At 39.9% G+C, this 24,419-nt stretch overlaps 1 protein-coding gene across 1 annotated transcript in view; it reads right to left on the bottom strand.

Annotated features, from left to right (window-relative positions):
* Rlf (RLF zinc finger) overlaps window positions 1–24,419 on the bottom strand; it is a 63,316-nt gene that overhangs the window by 25,392 nt on the left and 13,505 nt on the right. The window contains exons 2-5 of the mRNA XM_051172018.1: window positions 12,561–12,715; window positions 10,721–10,802; window positions 6,027–6,159; window positions 641–843 (exon numbers count right to left, since the gene is read on the bottom strand). Coding sequence (XP_051027975.1) covers window positions 641–843; window positions 6,027–6,159; window positions 10,721–10,802; window positions 12,561–12,715 — 573 coding nt within the window. The remainder of the gene's footprint in view (window positions 1–640; window positions 844–6,026; window positions 6,160–10,720; window positions 10,803–12,560; window positions 12,716–24,419) is intronic.

The following is a 24,419-nucleotide window of genomic DNA, read 5'->3' on the forward strand; positions in this document are numbered from 1 at the left end:
CAACTGATAAAACAGTTTTTAAAGTACTCAACCACGTTATTAACATTATACTCTACGGTGTCCAGTTTAACCAGTTAATTATAACTAAAATATATTCATGTAGCTTAGAGTCCTACACTTGTGGTTTTGGAGGTAAAAGCACAAAGTTAAAAATATGTTAACTAAGTTAAAATTAAGTTCCACTCTCCTTGGATTATTCCTTGATGTATTATTTATTAGTTTCCAAATCCAGTAAAATTATTACTGTAAAAGAAAAGCTACTTTCACACCTGAAGATCCCACAGTAGACCATCACTTAAGCACTTGTAAACAGCATCTGTACATTTTTTTTTAATTGACTGGAAAGACAGCCGTGGGTGCTGGGAACCAAACTCTTATATTTTTGGTTGTGAGCCTAGCCTTTAACGGCTGAGCCATCTCTCCAGCCCCAGCATCGGTACACTCTTAATTACCTACTTTAGAGATCCACCTATACCTGTAAGGAACTTCATATTCAATCTCAAGAAGTTCAAGATAACTAAAGCACAATTTTTCATAACCTAAAAGATGAGCCCTGGTTTTCATTCTGGATGAGAGGAAACAAACCATGCAACGTCTGTACTAACACATCACACACTGGTAGCGAGACTGATGTACTCACCTCCTGAATAGCCTCTTCGTTGGGAAGCATGGAACATAAACATGTGATATAGGCTTGCTGAAAGCACGACACCTGTGAAAGCTCTTTAGACTCTGCACACAGTTTTGATAAAGCAGTAGCTTGGGGGATGCAGTTAGATTTCAACAAGTGTTTGACTCGCATCTGTAGAAAGGAAGGTCCTTCTTGTGCAATCAATTTGTTAACTAGAAAAAAGGGAAAACGCAAGAGTGTGATAATGCACCACATGCCAGAGTGCTGATGACACTTTGGTTTTTCTGCTTTGCCTTTTTTCCTTCTGAGAGTGGTAGAGCTCAGGCTGGCCTCAAGCTCACTATACAGCTGAGGATGACCTTGATTCTTGATTCTCCTGCTCTTTGCTTGTTGTTGCTAAACCCTGAGTTGCTATAATTAAGTGTTTATTCTAGTGGCAAGACTCCTCTAACAGAGGCAAGAGGAAAAGAAAGATAACAATTTCCATATTAATTAGTTTTATTCTAAACATCAAATATTTTAATGAAACTGTCAATATTTCAAAAATTATTTGATCATCTCCCATCACTTTCTGATAAGTCTAGTAAAGAAAAGTAAAGAATAGTGAAATCAACTCTAAATGTAAATAAATTCAAGAAAATGAAGCAAGTGACCTACACAATACTAACTATCACCGACTGGAAGCATATGAGGTACCAAGTTTTATGCTCAGTGTTCTCATGTGCCTCTCATTTACTCTTCACACCACCACCAAGGCAAGTAATGTCCACAGATTAAAGTTAGGAAAATTAATATTCAGAGAAGTTAGGTAACTTGCCAAGGATTCCAAAGCCAGTGGTGCTGTTTCCTCTAAACCAGGCATTTCTCAAAGTGTGTTCCACCGACCAAAAGGCCTGAGAGATAGTCCTAGAAAAAAAAAGGATTCCTTGGTCAAATCTCTGAACAGTCCTGCAACGAATAAAACTGTTCACGTGTATTTAGCCCAGAGTTTCCCAAGCTGATTTGACCAGAGAACCCTTTTACGAGTATTAGTCCCTTGTAAAATATATATTACTGGCTTATTACACACTTTGGAAAATGCTGCTCAGAGCACTAAAATACAGTGCTCAGCCAACTCAACTCTACAAAGTCGCTTACCAAGTCTGTGATGTTATATAGTGTTACCTAAAGAACAGAGCCTGAAATGCAGCATTCAAGCAAGCTGAAAGACTGCTTTATGCTTTAGGTTGTCAGCCTTAGGGATTGCTTCTCAGACTTGAAAATGCCTCCTAAGACACCTAGGGGTTTATTTAAATGTAGACTCTGACTCATTTGGTCTAAAGACGGAACCTAAAAAGAATAATTTGACACAGGGTCGCTACGTAGACCAATCTTGGGCTTTGAACTCCAGACATCCACTTGCCTTTCTTGAGATTAAAGTAAGTGCAACCAATTTCCTGGAACTTAACTTTTTTTTTCTAATAAAACCCCCCTCTGTTACAGCTCCTCCATCCTACCTTTAAGTTAGCTTTTTAAAAATAAGATAACTCATTGTCTACATATGTATGTACAACGTGTGTGTGTGTGTGTGTGTGTGTGTGTGTGTGTGTATCACAGCTAAAATTACTGCCCAAATAAGGTGTGGTGGTGCATATCTGTAATCCTAGCATGGGAGGCCAAATAAGACTTTCAGACTTCCAGGACAACCTACAAGCACTATAGGGCAAAGCCTCCTTCTTTCTTTCGTGAGACAGGGCTTCACTAAGCAGCTTTGGCTAGCTCAAGGGCTTGTACTCAAAGAGATGCACCTGCCTCTCTACCTCATGGGTGCTGGAATTAAAGGCGTGCACCACCGTGCCTGGCACAATTCTTTTAGGTTTATATTTCCCCCCAGATTTATGTGCTTAAATGTATACCATGTGAATATCTAGAAGTTACAGAGAGTAGTGAGCCACCGTATGTATGCTGGGAATCGAACCAAGGTCCTCTTTGTGAGAACGAGTGAGCGCTCTTAACCATAGGACCATCTCTCTAGACTGCAAGGTTCAACTTTTAAAAAGAAAAAAAAAAAAACTGTCTTATTTTGGGATCAGTGTTCTAGTTTCCCTCCCAGAGAAACAATTCTTTCCATCTTTTTATGTACCCTTCCATAAATGCTCTCTTTCTTGAACAACTAAGTACATGACACAGCTCCTTCTACCACCAAACTCTTAGAGTTGCCTTAGCGCTATCAACCAAATGGAAGCACACTATATGGGTGTACTGTAATTCACCTCAATGATTCTCTACTGATCCACTTGCAAGTGGGTTGCAATCTTTACCAGTTATCATTAATGATGCAATTCACAAGCCTGTGCATGGGTCATTTCACCCATGAGCATATAAAGCAAACAAGCAACCCAAGTGCACAAAGTGGGAGTGCTAGGTTAAAGGCTTTGTTCAATAACTCTGGCCCGTATTGCCAAACTCTTCTCCACCAGTTGTATCCACTTTTAACTACTTCAGTCTACAACTCTGGAGCCTTAGATTGAGCACGGAGAGCTTGGATCTTAGTATATGCTTTTGATTTTAAGTTGCAGAAAATGAACCCAAAGTCAAAAGTCATGAAGGGAGAGCATTTACCTTATCCTTTTCCATTTTAGACTTATAGTCATTAAAACCCACAGAATAATTCATTGTCATAGCTCCTCTGTCAATAGTTCCTTCCTCTTTTGTTTTCAGTAATGTTATGTCAAGATAAAAAAACACAACTATGTAACATTCTCCCATGCTACTCCTTTCCTTAGGGAACCACCTATCCCTAATCTTGTTGCTCTTTAAAACTCTTCTCATTTTTGCCCTGTCTCCCTCTCATCCTGTTCTGCCTAATATCAGACCCTGCTCTATCTGCCTTACAGAGCTATGTGCAGCTTATGAATCCCATAGGAGGCAACACACTTGAAAACAGTAATGTTACTTTTAAGCCCCCAGCACTGCTGTTTACACAGTACTGTAGCAATTCTCTGTAAGCGCAGAATAAGGGCTTGTAATGTAAAAGAAGCTAGACTGAGGATCAGCCTGACCTTGGCGCAAATTCACTGACCACTCTGAAGCCCAAACTTTTCATCTATAAAAATGTTAGTAAAATGTGTTCACCTTGAAGGAATCACATAATCACATGAGATGGGAGTGGTACAAATAAGAAAGGGAACAAAAGCCAGCATGGAATAGATGCTCACTCTCATCGGCTGTTGTTTATCTCTGATCTTCTGTTACCAATCTATGATCAAATACAACGTTTGGACCTTGTGTTCTCTACAGAACTAAGCACCATGAGCTCAGCAGTATAAGGGTTACTTTGATGATAACTTTGAAAGTCGCATATGTTTGAACCCATCTACAATGTTAAGTACATGGTCTTTGGTCATGTGTGAGCTCTCATCTGCTTATCTATGAGATATTATCACTCTAATATAATTCTCAACACACAGTAGGCACTCTAGTATCACTCACTGCTGGTATTTCTAGAAGAAAAAACTATTCTACTCAATACATTACAACTTTGTTACTATTTATAAATTTTAAACAATTTCTAAACTTTATTTTTATTTTTTGGGGGTACCCTGAACCCAGAGCTTCAAGCTTGCCAGTCAAGCAGTTCTTTCACTGTGCTATATCTCTAGATCCTCACTCATCAGTTTTAACAAAGTTAAAATTACATTTAAAAACTCAGTTCAGGGGATGGAAAGATGCTCCCGCCCCCAGTTAAGACCACTAGATAGTCTTCCAGAGGGCTCAGGTTCAAGTCCCAGGGGATCTGACACCCTCACACAGACATATATTCAGGCAAAATACCAATGCACAGAAAAAAAAATCTAAACAATAAGTAAATCATTAAAATAATAATTAAAAAGTAATTTCAAGGGCTGGGGAGATGCTGACTGGATAAAAGCACTTGCTCTGCACGTGATGACTTGCGTTTGCAATCAGAACTCACAGAAGATGGTAACCCCAGCACTGAAGCTCGGAGGCAGGCAGATCTCCAGCGCTCTGCAGCCAACTAGCACTGATGAGCTTCTGCTCAATAAGACAGTATGGTTAATCCACCTGCCTCTGCCTCTGAGTGCTGAGATTAAAGTGTGTACCACCATGCCTGGCTTCCTTCCCTTTCTTAAAAAAGTATCTCTATTTCTTAGATACCTATTTCTTTTTTACTTGTTAATACATTTATTTGCTGAAAGGAAATCCATGGATCGGAAAGGGAACTCAACAACAAAGCACTTATCTCGCATGTCCAAGGTACTTGGTTCATGCCTAGTACTGCAAAATAAAGTGGGGGTTGTGTGAACCCACAGGTTTCAATACTTAATTAAGTTGTCCTCTGAACTCTGCACATGCTGTAGCACACATATAAACAAATAATATGCAAAAATCTTTTTTAAAAGGTGTGGCCAGGAATGTAGCTTAGTGATGGTAGAGACTCTTCTTGGATGTCTTTAGCAATCACTCCAGTCAGAAGAGTCAAGTGGCACTTATAGACTTTAGGCTTTTTAAATTCAAAAGAAAACTTAACCCTAGATTTCTGGACGCAGAGGAAAGTAGATGCCTGTGAGCTCAAGGCCAGCCAGGACTACATAGTGAAGCCCTATAAATTCTGTAAGAGTAGAATGAGGGGGATGGAGAGATGGCTCATTGTTTAAAAGCATTTGTTGCTGTAGCAGAGAACCTGGGTTAGACTCTCAGCTCCCATATGGTAGTTCACAATCGTTCATTAACTCTAGTTCCATGGGGATCAAAAGTCCTCCTCAGACATGTGGTGCATACGCGCACATGTACATGCACGCACACGCAAGCAAAACATTCATACACATAAAATAAATCCAAGAAAAAAAGAGACTACAGTGGAGCCTAACATTTCTACCTCTAGGCTGGAGAAATGACTCAGTTAAGAGCACAGCTGCTCTTCCAGAGCACGCACATTCAATTCCTAGCACCCACATGATGGCTTACAACCATCAGTAATTCCAGTTCCAGGGGAATTCCCAACACCATCTTCAGGCCTCTGTGGGAACCAGGCATGGATGTGGTGCACTTACATACATGCAGGCAAAATGCTCATACACATAAACCAAAAATAAATCTCTAAAAATCAATTTCTTGCCACTTAATGACAAGAACATAGGAATGCTGTGATGCAATGTTTGAGACAGGCTGTCACTATAACAGGGACTGGTCTCCATTATGTTATTAAACAGGCTGACCTAGAGCCAACCCTCCATCTCCAAAGTGCTGGGATTCCAGTGTGTAAAACACACACACACACACACACACACACACACGTTAGTAATTATTTCTTACTACTCAGAAAAAGAATATTCAGGTACAAAATTTTAATTCTTTTAGAACTCAACATGGCCAATGAAGTTTTCAGACTTACCTTCCTCTGTTTCTACTGGCTGTTGAGACAGAATTTTAAGGAGAACAGGGTTTTTCCACACCCCTTCTTTTGTAACATGGACCAGTATTTGTAGATTATTATTCCCAAATTCCAACAATGCATCATGTGACTCCTAAAATGAAAGCAGCATATTTAGGAGAGAAGCTAGTAACAAAGCCTTGCGGTCTCATCTAGTTAAGTATCAATAAACTGAAAAGGACTTGTAACTCAATAGGGAGAGAAATTAACCTCAAATGTTAGTGTTTTTCTATTGGGATAGTTTCAACTAAGTTAAAAATATATTCTTTACTTTTAGTTACTGACTGCTGGATGTGTGCCCCTTTGGCCACACCCAACTTGGATATCCATCCATCCATCCATCCATCCATCTTTCTTTCTAGATAGGGTCTCACTATGTAGCCCTGGCTGGCCTAGAATTCCAGACGTGCCTGCCTTTGCTTCTCAAATGCTGAGATTAAAAGTATGTGCTACCATACCTAGCAGCAATTATATATTTTTAAAAAACCACTAATAACCAAGACCTTAAAATGTTTTGTATAAAGCTGCCTCTTATTTAAATAATACATTAACAAGAATTTAAATAGTTGGAAGTCAAAGCTGGAGCTCCATGCAGCTCAACAGTAGACTGCCTGGGCTATATAAAACCTTATCTTGAAAAAAAATATGTAAGAGACATCTAGTAATAGTTTATTAATACCAATATTCAATTTGTAATTATTCAATATCATTTTAGTATTATTCAACAAGTAAATTTCCTTTAACGGCTTGGCAGGTCTTTAGGCTTTCTTCTGAACATAGGACAGATATTTAATTTGCAACGAGGACAAGAAATCTATAGGAACATTTCAGAATTTCCTGTTATGGGGCTGGAGAGATGGCTCAGCCGTTAAAGGTTAGGCTCACAACCAGAATTTCCTGTTAGGTCTCTGGATCTACAATGTCTATCACAACACATAGATAGAACATATTAAGCCAGTTGATGGTAGTGCACCTGGGAGGCAGAGGCAGGCAGATCTCTGAGTTTGAGGCCAGCCTAGTCTACAGATGGTGTTCTAGGACAGCCAGGGCTACAAAGAGAAACCCTGCTTGAAAGAAAAAAAAAAAAATACTATCATTTCTATGATAAACGGTTTTACTGCTTTCTTTTCCCCACCCATCTCTCTAAATCTGACAGGGTCCCACTGTTCCCCAGGACTGTAGGATTAAATGATCCTAGCCTCCAAAGGAACGAGAACCAAGGTCAGGACCACCACATCATATACTTTCATTTTTCATCTGTTAAACCCTGGATATACTTCATTCAGAGCAACTTTTCTTGTCAGTAGGTTTTTGATTAATTAATTGCACTAAAGGTACTTTAAAAACTTTGTACTTATGTTTCTTTTAATTTAAAATGCTTTATTTTGGGGGGCAGTGAGTGTAAAAGAGTGCTTGTGCAGGTCAGCAGATGTGTGGTAGCTAATTCTCTCCTTCCAACAAGTACACTCTTAAGCTTGAACTCATGTCAGGCCTGGCAGAAAATGCACCCTCACACACTGAGCCATCCTGCCAGCATAGGGTTTTTTGTTTTTTTTTGTTTTTTTTAAAACAGTACAATTGTCACCCTTTGAAATCACTGAAATGGCCTAAGTTGTTCAGTTTCATATTACTAAACGGTCACATGCAGAGCAGAATCCCATGTGGTTATCAAAGAGGAAGACCAACATGTAGGATAAGCTGTATGCTCATAATATGAACTAACCAAACAACAAGCTGCATGGCTAGCACAGGAGCGCTGTGTGTGTTCAAGGCCAGCCTGGGCTACAAGGTTCCAGTCTAGCCCAGGTAACATATATAGATATCTCAAAGTACAACTAAACACCATGAGCAACAAAAAAACCTAATCAGGTGGAAACACAGGTCAGGGTAAGAGCGCTCACACAGTATGAGCAAGGCCACACATGCTTAATCTCCAGCACTGAAAACAAGAACAAAAACTTGATCACAATGTGTTTTCTAATATGCAGAGAAGAGGCATGGAGAGGCTGCACAGCAGCCAACAGTTCCTTGGTGCCATCTGAGGGCTTCACTGATACAAATTTTTATTCTGGGTGGGGATGGAGCATGAAACAAAATAAAACCCAAAAAGACAGGCATGGTGGCATGCCTATAAATCAGAGCACCTGGAGGCGAGAAAAGACGATTAAAAGACCCAGGACACAAACATAGCAAGTCCTTAAAAAAAAAAAAAAAAAAAAAGTTGTGCCAAAGGTATCCAGAATGCCATGTACTGCTTTGTCCATTTGTCATATAAAATAAGAAAAACTGGTTTTTTATATTTCAGATTTTAACAGGGGCGAAGCCTCTTACTTATCTGCAATGTTTTTTCCTGAACATAGATTCAAAAATATATCCTCCATGTTTGATAACTACTAAAAATTTACGCTGGGGGAGGGGACACTTATTTTACTCAGGCAAACACTAAGCTTATGAAAGTATTCTGTCTAGAGAGGATATAATAAAAATACTAACAGCACTATTTGCCCTTCTAGATGCGACATGCCAGGACCAAATTATTAAGGCTTCAAAGCATTAAGAAAATACTTGTGCTCATCTGGGCACGGTACTGCATGCCTGTAATTCCAGCACCCAGGAGGCTAGGATTGCCACAAGGCATGCCTGGGCTACATAGTAAGTTCAAGGACAGTCTCAGTCTTGGGTTTCCAGTAAGCCACAATGTGTGATCATCTTGAAAAAAAGCAAAAACAAAACAAAACAAACAACAACAACAACAAAAACAAAAAACAAAAAAACCCCAAACAAAAGCAGGAATCAACATGCCATACATGAAGGTGACTTTAATGGCCATTTGAGTATGTGAGAAATCAGGGTATCACAAGGATTTAAAATAGGCTGGGAATATGACAAAGAATTCTCTTCTCCCCAAGGAGAAAAACATTACGATCATTTCATTTTGTAGTATATACCCCAAAGGAAAAAACTCCTGTACTCTGAAGTGTGTTTTTAATATACAAAACTTTACCTGTGCCCATATGAAACAATTCCAAGCTACTGTGAAATGTGTGTCCTGGATGAATCTTTAATAAAGGATTCTGAATCTGATGGTGGGCGTTACTTTGGGCAAACTAACTTTCCTATATGTGCCTCCTTGTAAAAGGGGATTCAAATAATTTCCACATTACAAGGTTTACTTGATTAAATAATGTAAAATATTTAAAAGTACAGAGCAATGACCCTTAATTAATTAGCCATCAGTAATTAAATGATTGCTATTACTTGATGTATGTGAGTGTATGTATATGCAGGTGTTGTGCACACTTAGGTCTACACTGGTGTTGTTCCTTGGGTGTTTTACCAACTATCTTTTTTCAAGAGCCCTGGAGCTTTGCCAAGTAGTCTAGGCTAGGTAGCCATGAGCTCTAGGGATCTCCTCTAGAGATACCTCCCATCTTATCACCCCTGGGATTACAGGCCTGTGGTACCACCTCTGGCTTTTTACATGGGTTCTGGGGATCCAAACTCAGGGCCTCATGCTTGCAAGGCAGGTAAGAGCTTTACTGGTTCCCAAGTATATTTTTAAAACACCTTCTTAAGTTTCTGCCCTTAACAGATCATTTGACACCTGTTGCCAGGCAGGACACTTGCCAATATCTCATTTGCTCACCCACTCAGAAAGGTGAGAGAGCCCTTGGGCTGGGCAGTGGTGGTTCACACCTTTAATCTCAGCGCTCGGGAGACAGAGGCAGGTGGAACTCAGTGAGTTCGAGGCCAGCCTGGTCTACAAAGTGAGTCCAGGAGAGGCAGGGCTACACAGAGAAACTCTGTCTCGAAAAACCAAAAAGGAAACGAGAGTCCAAGGTCTCCTGTGAGTGTAATGTATGAAATGGCTCTATGACAACTCGTTTGACTGACTTAGATAGAGTTAGACTGGTTAGAGATTTATATTGATTGTCAAGGAACTGTGTCATGAACAATCTGAATATTTTACCTTAATAATCACAAATATATAAATATGTAATTAGCTTGCCTTTTTCTTTTTTCTATTATTAAACACTTTTTACATATACATTTATTTTATTACACATACATACAATAAACTACCTACATCAAGAAGAACCATGAAACAATCAGTGTTTTGGCTATTTGTATTTGACAGCCTTGAAGAAAACATCTTTCCTATCTTGGTGCATCTAAAACTTGAATGTAAACCAATCTCCATCACATCTTGTCATTATCAACTTTAAACATTATCTAGACCTAAAAAACATCTTAACCCTTAAACAACCAAGCTTTGTTGTAAAACTAAGCTACCTGGTCTTCAACTCCATCAGAGACTTGAGAAGGAATAAACTTGATTACCTGAGTGTGCCGGGAGTGCAGGTTAGTAGCTTTCCAAATAAGAAGATGACAGAGGCAGTTTGCTACCTGAATAGTCACCCAAAACTCTCTATTATGTTGGAGCATCTTCTTGAGCCTTCTGGCCCAATCTATCTGACAGACATATTTGTGAGGCAGGAACTATTGAGAGGACATGCTTACCCTGTCTTGGCAGAGTTTGGCCATTGACTCTGCCTGTATAGCTTTTTTTTTTTAAGTTTCAAAGTTTACTTTGCTGAGAATAATTAAGTTTGGGTAACCATGCAGAGAATTTCTTTGAATTAAAATGAACTCACCTGTAGAGACTGAAGGAATGGTACCCAGACTTCACAGGACAGTTCACTTTCAGACACTGAAAGCAGTAACTCAAAACAACTCCTAGAATACAAAATAACCATGTAAGTATATAAGGAGACTACAGTAAGTACAGCATGAAAGAAATGTGCAGGACTTTTATACTTGTTCAAACTATTTTACATACCTGTGCTCTCATTTTTTCCTTGAAATTGTTATATTGGTTTTTCAAGTATTAAAAAAAAGCAGAAGAAAATCTGTAATGCTTTACATTTACATAACATTTTAGAAATATGTAAGCCTTCCAGAAAAGGAGTCATTTTCCAAGTACTGTTAGTTTGTATAGAGGGGTTGCCCATACCTATATCCCCAAACCACATCAGGACAGTGGGAGTTTAGCTGAACATAGTGACCAAGAAGGCTGTCACCCACATCAGTTTCTATCACTTGTAGAGGAAGCAGAATGATCAGCAAAGTGATTTCTTCACTTCTAAAAATGAAGCAAAAACATTTCTTCTTTCTACCCTAACCACTACCTAGGAAGAAGCAACAGGAAAGATTTTAAAGAGTCATAAAAAATGTCAGTAAAGAACTACTCAAAACATCAATCTAGAAACACTTCTCCACCTTATAGCACATCACTTTGCCTAGAGACTGATATCAAGTGGCAGGCTGTGAGTGGGCCTTGTAGGGTGGGAATGCTAATCTCCACAAAAATATGATGCAGGCATTCAGCTGTGGTGAACAGAGCACAAGCAGGTGGGTTGGACATGTTACAGATTACCCCAGAATGTATCTCACTCAGTGCAGGATAGAAATGAGAGGACACCAGCCTACACCTGCATAGTTGTTGACAAAACGAACAATGTTAATGATGCAATTTTGTCTGCTATTAGGCAACCTAATAGTAAAACAGCTAAATGACTATGTGCACTTACGGTGGCATTACTATACTGGTATTTATTCTATCTATCTATCTATCAATCAATCAATCAATCAATCAACCTCTATTGACAGGATTTCTCTGTGTGTAGCCCTGGCTGTCCTGGACTCACTTTGTAGACCAGGCTGGCCTCGAAATTACCATGATCTGTCTGCCTCTGCCTCCTGAGTGCTGGGATTACAGACGTGTGCCACTGTGCCCAGTAAAATTATTTTTAGTTCAAATGATATAATCAAGTTGCAAGGTTTCACAGTATCTTCTCCAAATTATATGGTATTTCTCAAAGATAACCAGTTTCCAGATCCTGAATCTATGACAACTGATTGTCAACTTGATTAGGTTGAGATTCCTTTAAGACGTGCATCTGTGAGGGCATTTCCACAAATGATTACCTAAAAAGGAGACCAGCTGAGGTACGCAGTACTGTCTAAAGCCTGAGGTCCAGATAGATTAAAGCAGGAAGGGAGCAAGCCCATTCTTTGGGCATTTTCTCTCTGCTTCTTGCTTCAGGGTGAGGAAAGGTCTGCTGGGCCAGGCCTCCTCCTCGTGACTGACTAAAACCCCTGAAACCGAGCCAAAACAATCCTTCTCTCAAAAGTTGGTTTTCTCTGGCATTTGGTCACAATTAACTGTTTAACACACATCTATACCCAAGGGAAAGAGAAGGAAAATGGGACTGTACTTGGAGTGCAAGCATGAGTAAGAAGAGAGACTAAAGACGGCTGCAGCTTTTGTTTAGCTGGAGCTTGCTTCATGTGGACTTCAACTCCTGGAAATTCAGGGCACACGCTCTGAACAGAGGGAACTGATGCTCTACAGAACCAACAGTGCACTGGAAAGAGAAGCCAGGCAAATAGTATAGTGCTCAGTTCTTAAGTCATTTACACGCTGAAACTTACAGGACTAGTCTGCCGAGTACTAAGAGGACATCTTCACATTCAGTAGTTAAAAATGGACGAGCGCTGGCAAAGCTCTGGATAGCAAGGCGGTATACCTCCAGAAGATACACAATGTGCTCGGACGCATTCTTGTTGCTTGCATATTGCAATAAGGTCTGAAAAAACAAACACATTTAATCACTTTACAAATAAAAATGAAACATATTGGTTCTTTGCTCTCAAATGTACTATTTGTTCCTTCTTTCCTAACAAATGCTTACAAACTGTCTTTTTAGGCAATGGTTTGTTTTAAAGGATTCTATATTCACCAACTCATGAGTCATCCCTTTGGAGTTAGTGGAATGCAGAGCAGTTCTTCTGACGGGAAGAAATCATAGAGTAAAGCCATAGCAATCCTGAGCTGGGTCTCCCTATACATGTAGATTACAAGTAGCAACTTTGATTAATACAGCATTAAACTGAAGACAGAAAAGGAAGGAGAGTTGCCCCACACAAATGTAATAATAATAATAATAAAAAAAAAAAAAAACGAACTACATAGAAATATATAAACAGTGCAGGATTCCAAATTTTGTATTAATGTTTACATTAAGGCTCATTTTTGAGCAGGGTGATCTGCACACCTCTAATGCCAGGGCTTGGAAGTTCTAGCACAAGGGTCAAGAAGTGAAAGGTGAATTTTGACTACACAGTCTGAGGTCAGCCTGGGATACATGACTGCCTACCTGAAAACAAAACAATACAAGACCTTTACTATCGATTATAAAACAAAGAAACCTTTTAATGACGTGACAAATCACCATGCTACCTATAGTAGAAAGGTCCAGCATACTGAAAGATATGGTCAGTTTGCACTTGAATGCCCAACTAAGTAAGCGTTGTTCTGTATTTTCAGAAAAGCAATGTATCATTTAATCAAAATATACCGTCTGCCAAAACAGGGTCTCATGCAGCCCAAGCTGACCTTGAACTTGAGTGCTAGGATTACAGGTGTGTCCTCCATATTCAGGTGCTGCTGTGCTGGAGATCAAGCAAGTCAGACAGGCACTCTACCAACTAAGCTACTGGCCACAGCCCAAGTCTCACTTTCAACTATCCAAGACTTGGGATTTGTTTGCATTGTGCTGATTCTTCCTTCCATCCTTCCTTCCTTTTAAAAAACATTTGTTTCACTTTACTTTGACACAGGTCTTGATATGTAGCTTTGGTTGGCTCCAAATTTAGAGATTCACCTGCTTCTGCCTGTGAGCACTGGGATTAAGGGTGTGTACCACCATGCTTGGCATTTTTTTTTTTTTCTTTAGTTATGTGTACTTGGGCACACATGAGTGCAGGTGACTGAGGAGGCCAGAAGGTGGCACTGGATCTACTGTGAGCTATCCACTGTGAATGCTGCAAACCAACTCAGGTTCTCTGTACGAGTAGGACATACTAAGCATCTCCTCAGCCTCTTGATTTATATTTTTATGCTCCTAAATATTTATTCCCCCCATCGCTAGTTCAAATTAAATAATGGAGTCTCCACTAGGATCATGCTTAGCATTTGAAGAACCATTGAAGCAATCTTTACTGTTTTATTTTTTATTCATTTGGGTGCTGCTGGAGACTGAACCAAGGGTCTTGTACTTGGTAAGTAAATTCTCTACCACTAAACTAAACTCCCATAGTTTTATCATTTTTAAATGCAGATTAGGCTGAATGAGTTGTACTCATTTAAATAACATAAGTAACACATATAAACAAAAATAAAAAATCCTATCAGAAGCACTTAAGTTTTCTCATTCTTTTCTTTTTCATTCTAAAAGACGTCAACAAAGCTGGCAATAGGGTAAGTAATAAATGACAAAATAGGACCCTTTTACATTCAGTGGCAGTCTACAGAAATCAAATTAATGAAATTTCTTCTTTGTTTTAGTAAACTCTCCTCCCCAACCCTCCCCCCCTCCAAGACAGGGTTGCTCTGTGTAGTCTTGGCTGTCCTGGACTCACTCTGTAGACCAGGCTGGCCTCAAACTCACAGAGATCTGCCTGCCTCTGCCTCCTGAGTTCTGGGATTAAAAGTGTGCGCCACCACGCCCGGCTCTAGTGGCATTTATCCCACAAATGAGGACACCAGACATGCATGTCTGAAAGAACACTACATCTAACTATTTAACTACTCTTACAGGCTGCTTTTAATTCAAGTTTCAGACAGATTACCACCAGAATACTACTTAATTCAAGTTTCAGGCAGATTACTACCAGAATACTACTCAAGCCTGTGCTACATATTTGAAATCGCTATTTTATATTTTCATCTGGATGTCCTATTCGAGTCTCAAACCCCAACATGTACAAAATCAAGCATCTTTTCCATTAGAAAATATAATTTTTCCTTTATTTCCATTGCCTCATTTTAGGAACCCAAACTAAAAATAATTTTGAAAACACCACACCAAAGTTTGTTGATTCTAGATCAGAAAATAACCCAGCCCTCCACCATCTCCACAACCAGTGACTTATTCCAAGTCTCTGCAACTCACATCTGAGCTGCTACAACAGTTCTCTTCTGCAGATCCAAATACCCTCTAGTTCTCAAGTGTTCTATAATTGCAACACATTTGTACATTAAAGAATCAATGCATAGGGCAAAACCACCACAAACAGCTGGACTAAAAAATGCTAACACAGCTAGACTGCAATGGTATATGATTGTGGTCTATTTTTCTGTCTTCTTTATATTTTATTTTGCGAAACTATCAAGAGGGAATAATTTCAAGATGGTCATATTTTATGTAAGCAAAGCATAAAGTTATATTTATTGGGCATGCAGTATGGAATAGGCACTTTCCTAAGGGCTTTCTCCCTATTATAGTCATGAATCACATGACAATGTTTTTTGGTCAACAAGGGGTAATGATGAATCCACAGAGATGGCTGAGTGACATTAAGCACCCACTAAGAGTACATCCTGCTCTTTGCTTGTTGTTTGTTTTGAGACAGAGTCTCTGTTACATAGCCCTGGCTGTCATGGAACTAGCTCTCTAGACAAGGCTGGCCTCAAACTCACAGAGATCCACTTGCCTCTGCCTCCTGACTGGTATGTGCTGACACACCAAACTGTACATACTGCTCTTGTTGAAGACTGAGGTTCAACTCCCAGCATCCTTCACCCCTTGAGCAGCTTCCAACTGCCTTTATTAAAATCCCAGCACCATCTTCAGTCCTGCACAGGCACTGGCACTCATATATACGTACCCATGCATAGACCTACAATTCACATAAGTAAGAATAACAATAACCATATGTGTGTGTGTGTATGTGTGTGTGTGTGTGTGTGTGTGTGTGTGTGTGTGTGTGTGTGTGTGTGTGTGTGTGTGTGTATTTTTTAAATGGGCAATGTTAAAAAAGTGAAAAAGGGTTGGAGAGGTTGCTCATGTAGGTTAAGAGCACAGCACTGGCTGCTCTTCTGGAGGACCCATGTTCATTCTCAGTACCCACATGACATCTGTAAGTCCAGTCCCAAGGAATCTAATGATGCTTTCTTCTAACCTTTACAGGTACCACAGACTTGTATGCAGACCTAACACCCTTACACATAAAATAACTGCAAATTTTAAAACAAGAAAAGGAAGGTGCAAACAAGAACAAAGCATCCCCAGGAAGAGAATACAAATCATTTGGAGAATCTCAAAATGTAGAAACCCAAAACAAAAATGATCTGTGCTGGGATTAGGAAGAAAGGAAAGGACATATACTTAACAGCTTATCTTTAAAAAAAAAAAAAAATTTTTTTTTTTGGAACCAGGCATGGTGGCACATAATCTCAGAGCTCAGGAGGCAAGACAGGTAGAACTCTGATTTCAGGGCTGGCCTGATCTACATAGTGCATTCCAGGACAGCCAAAGCTGTCTTAGAATCCTGTGTGTGTGTGTGTGTGTGTGTGTGTGTTGCCTGGATGTGTGGGTGTACATCACGTATGTACATGCTCAGTACCCTTGGAAGTAAGAAAAGGGCTTCAGATCCCCGAGGACTGGAGTTACCAGTGCTTGTGCATCACCATGTGGGTACAAGGAAGTAAACCCAGGTCTGTACAAGAGCAGCAAGTACTCTTAAGCAGTGAGCCGTCTTTCCAGGTCCCTATAGTTTATCATGAAAAGGCTACGAGCATTAGCACACTGCCTTATTTATCATAAAACATTTTTGTGGCTTTTAATGTAGATCGTAATTTATTCGTACACTCCAGAATTCAAATCATGAATAATTAACACAGTATTTTTGTTGAACAGTCCTGATTTAAATAAAACTGGCTTATAGTTAAAATTAATTGGAGCGGAAATTTTTCTGTTGTCTATTATTTTTACTATACCTTTCCACGTTTGGATAAACAGATGCCTGCTACAACTTGCCAACATCTAGTATAGTAACTTGATGTACAAGTTCAGAGCCTAGAAGCAATAAGCTAGATACAACATATAGTTTAGATACACAGTAGGCTCTTATGGCCCCTAAGTTTAAGCATATTTAAGCATGCTAGGCCCTGGAAGGGGTTGGGGAAGGTGTGGAGTTGAACCTAGAGCTTCAAGCATTCTAGCCTAACTAGCAGCTGCCTGCTTAGAAAGAGGAAGCAGCTAATTAAAACCACAACTCTTGTATATTTGCACCCAACTCACACTTTCCATATAAGCTACAGAAGAAGAAGAGGAGGAGGAGGAGGAATAATTCATAGTCATAGCTATAATGATAAGGTCTCTAGCCAGTCTCAAGCTTCCCATTTAGGCAGGATGACTCTGGATTTCTGATCCACTTGCTTCCTTCCACTTTCTGGGAAGGTGGGATTATGGAATCACAGGACTGTTTTGTGTGCTACTGGGCAGGGAACAAACTCAGAGCTTCACGCAGGGTAGATAAGAACTTTATAAATTGCACTACATACTGCCCCTACAGCTGATTAAAAAGACTTGGCACTTCCATCCTCCACTGATCTACATCTATGACCTTTAGCTCATTTTTAAAAATATGGCATATTTTCTACCTTAAATTATCTGCTGTGTAAATGTTGAACAGATGATCTAACCTAGTCACCTGGCCCCAAAGCCCATGCTTTATCACTGTTCTTTATACCTCCTCAGAATACCCAACTCTACTACTGTTTACATATGCCTTTTATTATGCCAAATTCTGCCTCTTCCTCAGAAGCATTTGCAGTCACTGCATCACGGTGGCCATTTGGCCTTCCTCCAGAGAGTTCACCACATCTACCTCCTATTCTAAAGTCACTGCTTCTGGAAAGAGTTTTCCTGCAATAGTGCCGTGTGACATTCACAACATTGCAATGCTGTGTCAGTTTAAGTAAAATGTGTGCCTAGCCTGCACACAGCTCTGGGTTTGATCCTAGCACCACCATAAGATGGACTCGGTTTGTAAGCCTGTCATCCCAACAGTTGAGGTGTTGACAAAAGATTAGGAGTTCAAGCTCATCCTCAGCCACTTACAGAAGACCCCACCCATCCCTCTAAAAGCAAACCAACCACAAGTGCTGGTAGTGCACTACAGAAATGAAAAGATAGCTACTGACTATGAAAGCTGAACATCCTAGGGCACTAGGAATTTTTTTAAAAAAAAGAAAACAGCATGCATTATTTTAAATTTGCACATAACACAAGAAATCTTGATCTGATTTAAATGTCTCAACTCATGAAATACATACAATTTTAAATCTAGCTGGTAGTGGTGATTTGTGAGTGTAATCCCAGCAACTGGGAGGCAGAGGCAGGCAGACCTTTGAGTTTGAGGTCTCTCCGGTCTACAGAGGGAGTTCCAGGACAGCCAGGGCTACACAGAGAAATCTTGTTTTTTAATTGATTAAAACAAAATTCTAAATTTGAGCAATGTGATTATATTGTAAAGGGGCAGGGGCAGGCTGGGGGGGGGGGGTCAGCAACTGAGTCTCATCCCTGAGGCTAAGGGACAAGTTCTCAAATGGAAAGGTGTGGAGGTGGGAGAACTTGAGAGGTGATTAGACCTAAGACTAAGCAGTGAGGACGAAGCAGGCTGACAAGAATCTGAGCGGGAAGAGAACAGCTGGCTGTTCCACCTCAGGAAGTCACCAGAGTAAATTAAAGTCCAAAGTCTGGAGCCTGTGCTGCTCTGCGCCCCAAGACATATATGCTGCACACTGGTTACAGCTGCTTCAAGTTCAGAAATCTGGCCTACTCGTCATCCGTCCATCTACACTTCTTCATCCACCCTGATTACAGTTCACTGGATTCAATCCATGATGTCTCCAGATTATTTTCGATACTGATCCTGTCATGGGTCATAAATATGCTTTCTAGCTTCATCTCGTTTTCAGTTTTAAAATGCCTCTTGTTTTTGCCATAATAGTGGTGTATCTTTAAATATGCAAAAATTTCCATAATGCATAAAAACACCACCCAGAAAATGTATAAAGTGAAACATTCTGTGCTGATGTTATGTCTCTACATTTACTGTAGGGCCTTCTTTTGACTTCATTTTTAGTTCTGCCATGTGACACTCCACCCCCCCCAAGTCCAGCATGCTAAGCACGAGTCCACTGAGTTATATCCCTAGCCACACTGTAGGCTTATGGACATCATAGTTTCTAACTTTTGTTTTGACTTTTTGAGGCAGTCTCACCATGTATCCAAGTTTTAGGCTGGCCCTAAAACTCACAATGTAGCCCAGGTTGGCCTCAAATTCAGTCCTTCTGCTTCAGTCTCCTAAATGCTGGTATTACAGGTGTCTATTACCACATCTTGCTCCGGTCTCTTAATTCTGAAGTATTATATACAAAATTAAGATACATTCTCCTATGTTTGAAGTTTTACTTATATTTATGACAATCTTATTGACTTACCTTGTCCTTTGACAGTTTCATAAATCACATATTAGGTACTCTCTTCACCTAATTCTCACCTCCTACCACAGTCATTTTTCCCTCTATATTCATCTTTTCATTTTGTTTAGTGACCACAGGTTTGAAACTATCCACTGGAGCTTGGTGGCCCCATAACTATTTTCTTACAATGGACTATGAATATAATTTCTGGCTCCATAACTTCTAAAGCTTTACAGAAAATATTGGATTCTGCTCCAGAAAATTAATTCCAATTTACATTTCCATTATCAATATAAGACAGTGGCATACTAAAGAGCTATCACATCAGATAGCATATTTTAAATACAAACTTTAAAGTATGTGCTGAAGCTGGAGGGGTAGTCACACTTGTGTCAAAGATTCTACGAGGCCAAATGCCAGAACTTTGTGACTATGGAAGTTAAAAAGCTAAAGACCAGAGCCAAATTGCCTTGGTTTTGTTGTTGGTTTTTTTTTTTTGTTGTTGTTGTTTGTCCTTTTTAAAGCTATTCATTGCTCACCCTAATGTCTATCTGACCTAACATCCCTGTGGCTATCAAACCCTTTAAGTTGTACTTTTGGTAAACTACTAGTTTCCACCATTCCAAAAGCTAAAGAATGTCAAATAGCTTTGATACCTGTAACCCCACCACCACCACCTTTTTGTTGGAACACGTGGTCCTGAGCAACACAACAAATTTGGTAAATGTCTTTCTTTGTTCTATAATGAATAAAATCTCACATAAACCACCTCCTCAATGGAACAGGGTACTGGGGGTGGCCTGAATCCATGTTCCCAGACCACTGCTACTCATATCTGGCTCCAGAACAATCTATCTCTTATTCTTTTTGAGGTATGAGGTGTGTTTTTGCATGAATAAAAGATCAGGTTAATGGAGAAATATAGCATCTTGCTTATTCAGGTTACAATCTTTTCCATTGTATTTTTGTTGTTTGTTCTTTATTTTTTGGTGCAGGGTGTGGTGTAGCCTAGGCTGGCCTCAATTCCTATGTTGTAGAAGTTGGCCTTGAATTCTTGATTCTATTACCTCTGCCTCTAAAGTGATGAGACTACAGGCTTGTGCTACCATGCCCAGCTAACAAGCTTTTCACCACCATGCAGCTGAGTTTTGTATTTCTTTAATACTGTAACAACTTTTAAAATCGAGAGTTATTAGTAAAAGACAGAGATAAATGAAATCCAACATAGCGTACATGGTGAAATAATTTTCCAATGCTGTAACAAGACCATTCAATAGGAGAAAGGCAACCTTTTCATTGACTACTGCCAGGAAACAAGATATCCACATGCAAAAGGGTGAAACTGGGAGCAGCTGGTATAGCTCAGAGGCCACCAGTTTTTTTCGGTTGTTATTTTGTCTCTCTGTGTAGCCTTGGCTGTCCTAGACTCTGCACACCAGGCTGGCCTTGAACTCAGCGATTACAGGTGTGCGCCACCATGCCTGGCTGCAACCAGTTGTTGATAACCCTGGGAGACCTGATTTCAAACCCTAGGATCCACAGGGTAGGAGAGAACAGACTCCCACAAGTCGTCCTGGCCTCCACATGCATATGCAATGCTGTGGCATTCATACACCCATGTGTGTACACACACACACACACACACACACCATACACACAATACAAAGATTTTTTTAAATGGGAGGGGGGGGAAGCTAGGCTTGATGGTACATGCCTTTAATCCCAGTAGAGACTACCCCTCAAAAGTACGTATTAGAGCACTCAAATTCATAGAAAGAGGAAAAGGTTAATGAGCAGTTTCATTTGGGAAAAATGAAAAGTTCTGTTGTACAAACAGTGCAAATTAATGTACTGCTGTAGCTAACTGAACACAGGCGTGGAGACTGAACATACAGAGGAAGTTAAAACAGAAAAGATAGCTTGAATTCAAGAATTTGAGACCAGATGTGGGAACATAGCAAGCCCCATTCCATGTTAAGTAACATGTCATATACATTTTACTGCATACATTTTACATTTACAATTAATCTAAAAGAAGTCAACTGAGGCTGGAAAAAGGCTAAGTGGTTAAGGGCATTTGCTATCACAGAGGACCTGGGTTTGGTTTCCATCACCCACATGGAGGCTCACAACCATCCACTTCAGTTCCAGGGGATCTGAATAACCTTCAAAGGCATCAGGCATGTACACGGTGCACATACATACATGTAGGAAAACCCTCATACACATAAAAGAAATACATCTTTATAAAAGTTTAAATAAGGGTCCGGAGAGCTGGCTCAGTGGTTAAGAGCACTTGCTGCCCTTGTAGAAGACCTGGGTTCAGTCCTCAGCACCCACATGGTGCTTCAAAATTATCTGCACCTTTAGTTCCTGGGGATCTAATGCTTTTTTCCTGACCTCTGCAGCCACCCAGCATGTATATAGTGCACAAGCATACACACACAAGCAGCAAAACACTCATACACATACAAAGTTAAAATAAATTAACTGAAAGGAAAGGTTAAATAAATGAAAATCAACCATGAGCCTCAAGATTGTAGAAACTGGAAGCTGCAACAGGAAGGTTCTGGAGAGGGAGATAAATAACTATCCAGTTCTGCTTTAGTGAGTCATCATTCCAAAGAGACTAATCTACATTGTCTGCTAACTGCTGCAATGAGTTTTTCTTTTTCAGACTGGCCTAATGTGCCCCCATACTGGCCTTGGCAATGACCTTAAATGCACGATCTTCCTGCCTCCACCTTCCAGGTATCGGGATTACAGACTTGTGCCACTCAGCCAGGTTAATGGATTCTAGGAATAGAACCCAAGGTTTCCTGCAAGCTCAGCAAGCATCATCAGTTTAGTTACAGTCTTAGGCCCCAAAGTGTATATACATCTGAGATTTACCATTTATGATAAAAGCATTATAATCCTACCAGTGTAAGAGGGAAAGACATGCCTTTTGGCTGTTTGAGCAGAGCTCTGCCCCTGTTGACCTCTGAGCCATCTCTCCAGCCCAAGCCCCATAATTTTTAAGACAATCCCTCTAGGATTCTTGTGTCTGGCAGCGCTGAGGACTGGACCCTGGGCCTCTGTTGAACAATTAAAAGTTGACTGAATACTCATTTTGTACTAGACCCTGCACAACCTTTCCAAATGTTGGGGTGAAATACGCAGTATAGCAGTTATTTGCACAGCTATGCCTACAACTCTATAGTGGCAAGCATATGCACATTATTTTGCTAAAGTCACTAACACTCATCCACAGACTGAAAATATTGAAAATTTATCTTTTTAAAAAAAGAACCCCAGGCTGGGCATAGTGGCCCACACCTTTAAGCCCAGGTCTTGCATGGGGGGCAGGGAAGAAGGCAAATCTCTGCTCTACACAGAGAAACCCTGTCTAGAAAAACAAAAACAAACAACCAAAACCCCTCTATGTTCTCCATACGCTCTCACCCTTGGCAAGTTCCACTCTTCTGTTTCTATGTGCTATACTTTCATAATATAGTTTGAAAAGAGCAAAATGTGTTATTGGCAGCAAACCATACAAACAGGATGAGACAGAATCCAGAAATGCAGCTCTAAAAATATTACTCTCACATGGCACAGACCAAGTTCAATGGAGAAAGGGTAAGGGTAATATTTCAACAAACAGTGTTTAATCAGAAACTCAGTCTTGCCAAGGGTGGTGGCACATGCCTTTTGATCCCAGCGCTTGGGAGGCAGAGGCAAGTGGACCTCTGTGAGTTTGAGGACAGCCTGGGCTACATGGGAAAACCTTGTTTCAAAACACACACACACACACACAAACACACACACACATCTCAAAAGTAATGTCTAACTATGCCTCACACTAAATATAAAAATTAATTCAAATCAACCATATAACTGAATTTTAAAACAAACTAAAATCTCTAGAGGGATAACAGGTTATCTTAATGCTCTTATGGTGAGAGGATTTCTTTACACAGATGATTAAAAATACAATCCAAAGGAAAATTGGAAAAACTGAGTTTAAACAAATTAAGAATCTATGTTCTGAGTACAGTGGCACACGCCTGTAATCCCAGCACTAGGGGAGGCAGAGGCAGAGGCAGGTGGATCTCTTTGAGTTTGAAACCAGCCTTGTCTACAAAGAGTGTCCAGGACAGCCAAGGCTACAGAGAAACCCTGTCTCAACCCACCCATCTATTTCTTTGAATTAACTGTCGAAGAAGCAAAAGAAAACCTTCGCAAGCACATCTAAGAAAAAGCTTTTATCAAGGCTATAAACACAGCCTTTACTTTTCTCAAATCTCAATAGTATTAAAAACCAAAATCCAAAAAACTAATCTTTTAAAATGCCAAAGACCTGAACAGACACTGGACCAGATACAGATTGCAAAAATAAGTATGAAAAAACAAACAAACAAAAAACCAAACTGAACATAACTGAAAAGAGAAACACAAATTAGAGCTTCAGTGAGCTACCACTAATTTTAAGTAGTGATAGCTTAAAAAGTAGCCAAGCCAGTGTGCATCAGGAGGTAGAGGACAGACTTCATCCATTGCTGATGGGAGTGTAAAATGACATAACCTGTCAAGGGATCCAGCTATTATATATACCTAGAGAAGGAAAAAGCATCTGTCCACACCAACAACACAAAATGCTCACAGCAGCTCAATAAATAGTATACACAAACTAGAAATACCCAAATACTTATCAACAGCCAATAAATATTAAAATTATAGTATATCCACACCAAAAAAACCAACTATCTGTATGGCACAAATTACAAAATATTCATGAAAGAGGCCAACAGATTCTATGGTTGTATTTACGTAAAATCCTAAAAAATGCAACCTGTGGGCTGGAAAGATGGCTTAGTGGTTAAGAGCACTGGCTGCTCTTCCAGGACCCAGACTCAATTCCCAGCAACCATATAGTGGCCCACAAACTCCAGTTCCAGGGTATCTGCTGCCCTCTTCTGGTCTCTTTGGCACCACATACATGTTGTGAAGAAACACGCAGGCAAAAACCCTAGACACAT

Source organism: Acomys russatus, chromosome 29, assembly GCF_903995435.1.
Source record: "Acomys russatus chromosome 29, mAcoRus1.1, whole genome shotgun sequence".
NCBI classification, from domain to species: Eukaryota; Metazoa; Chordata; class Mammalia; order Rodentia; family Muridae; genus Acomys; species Acomys russatus.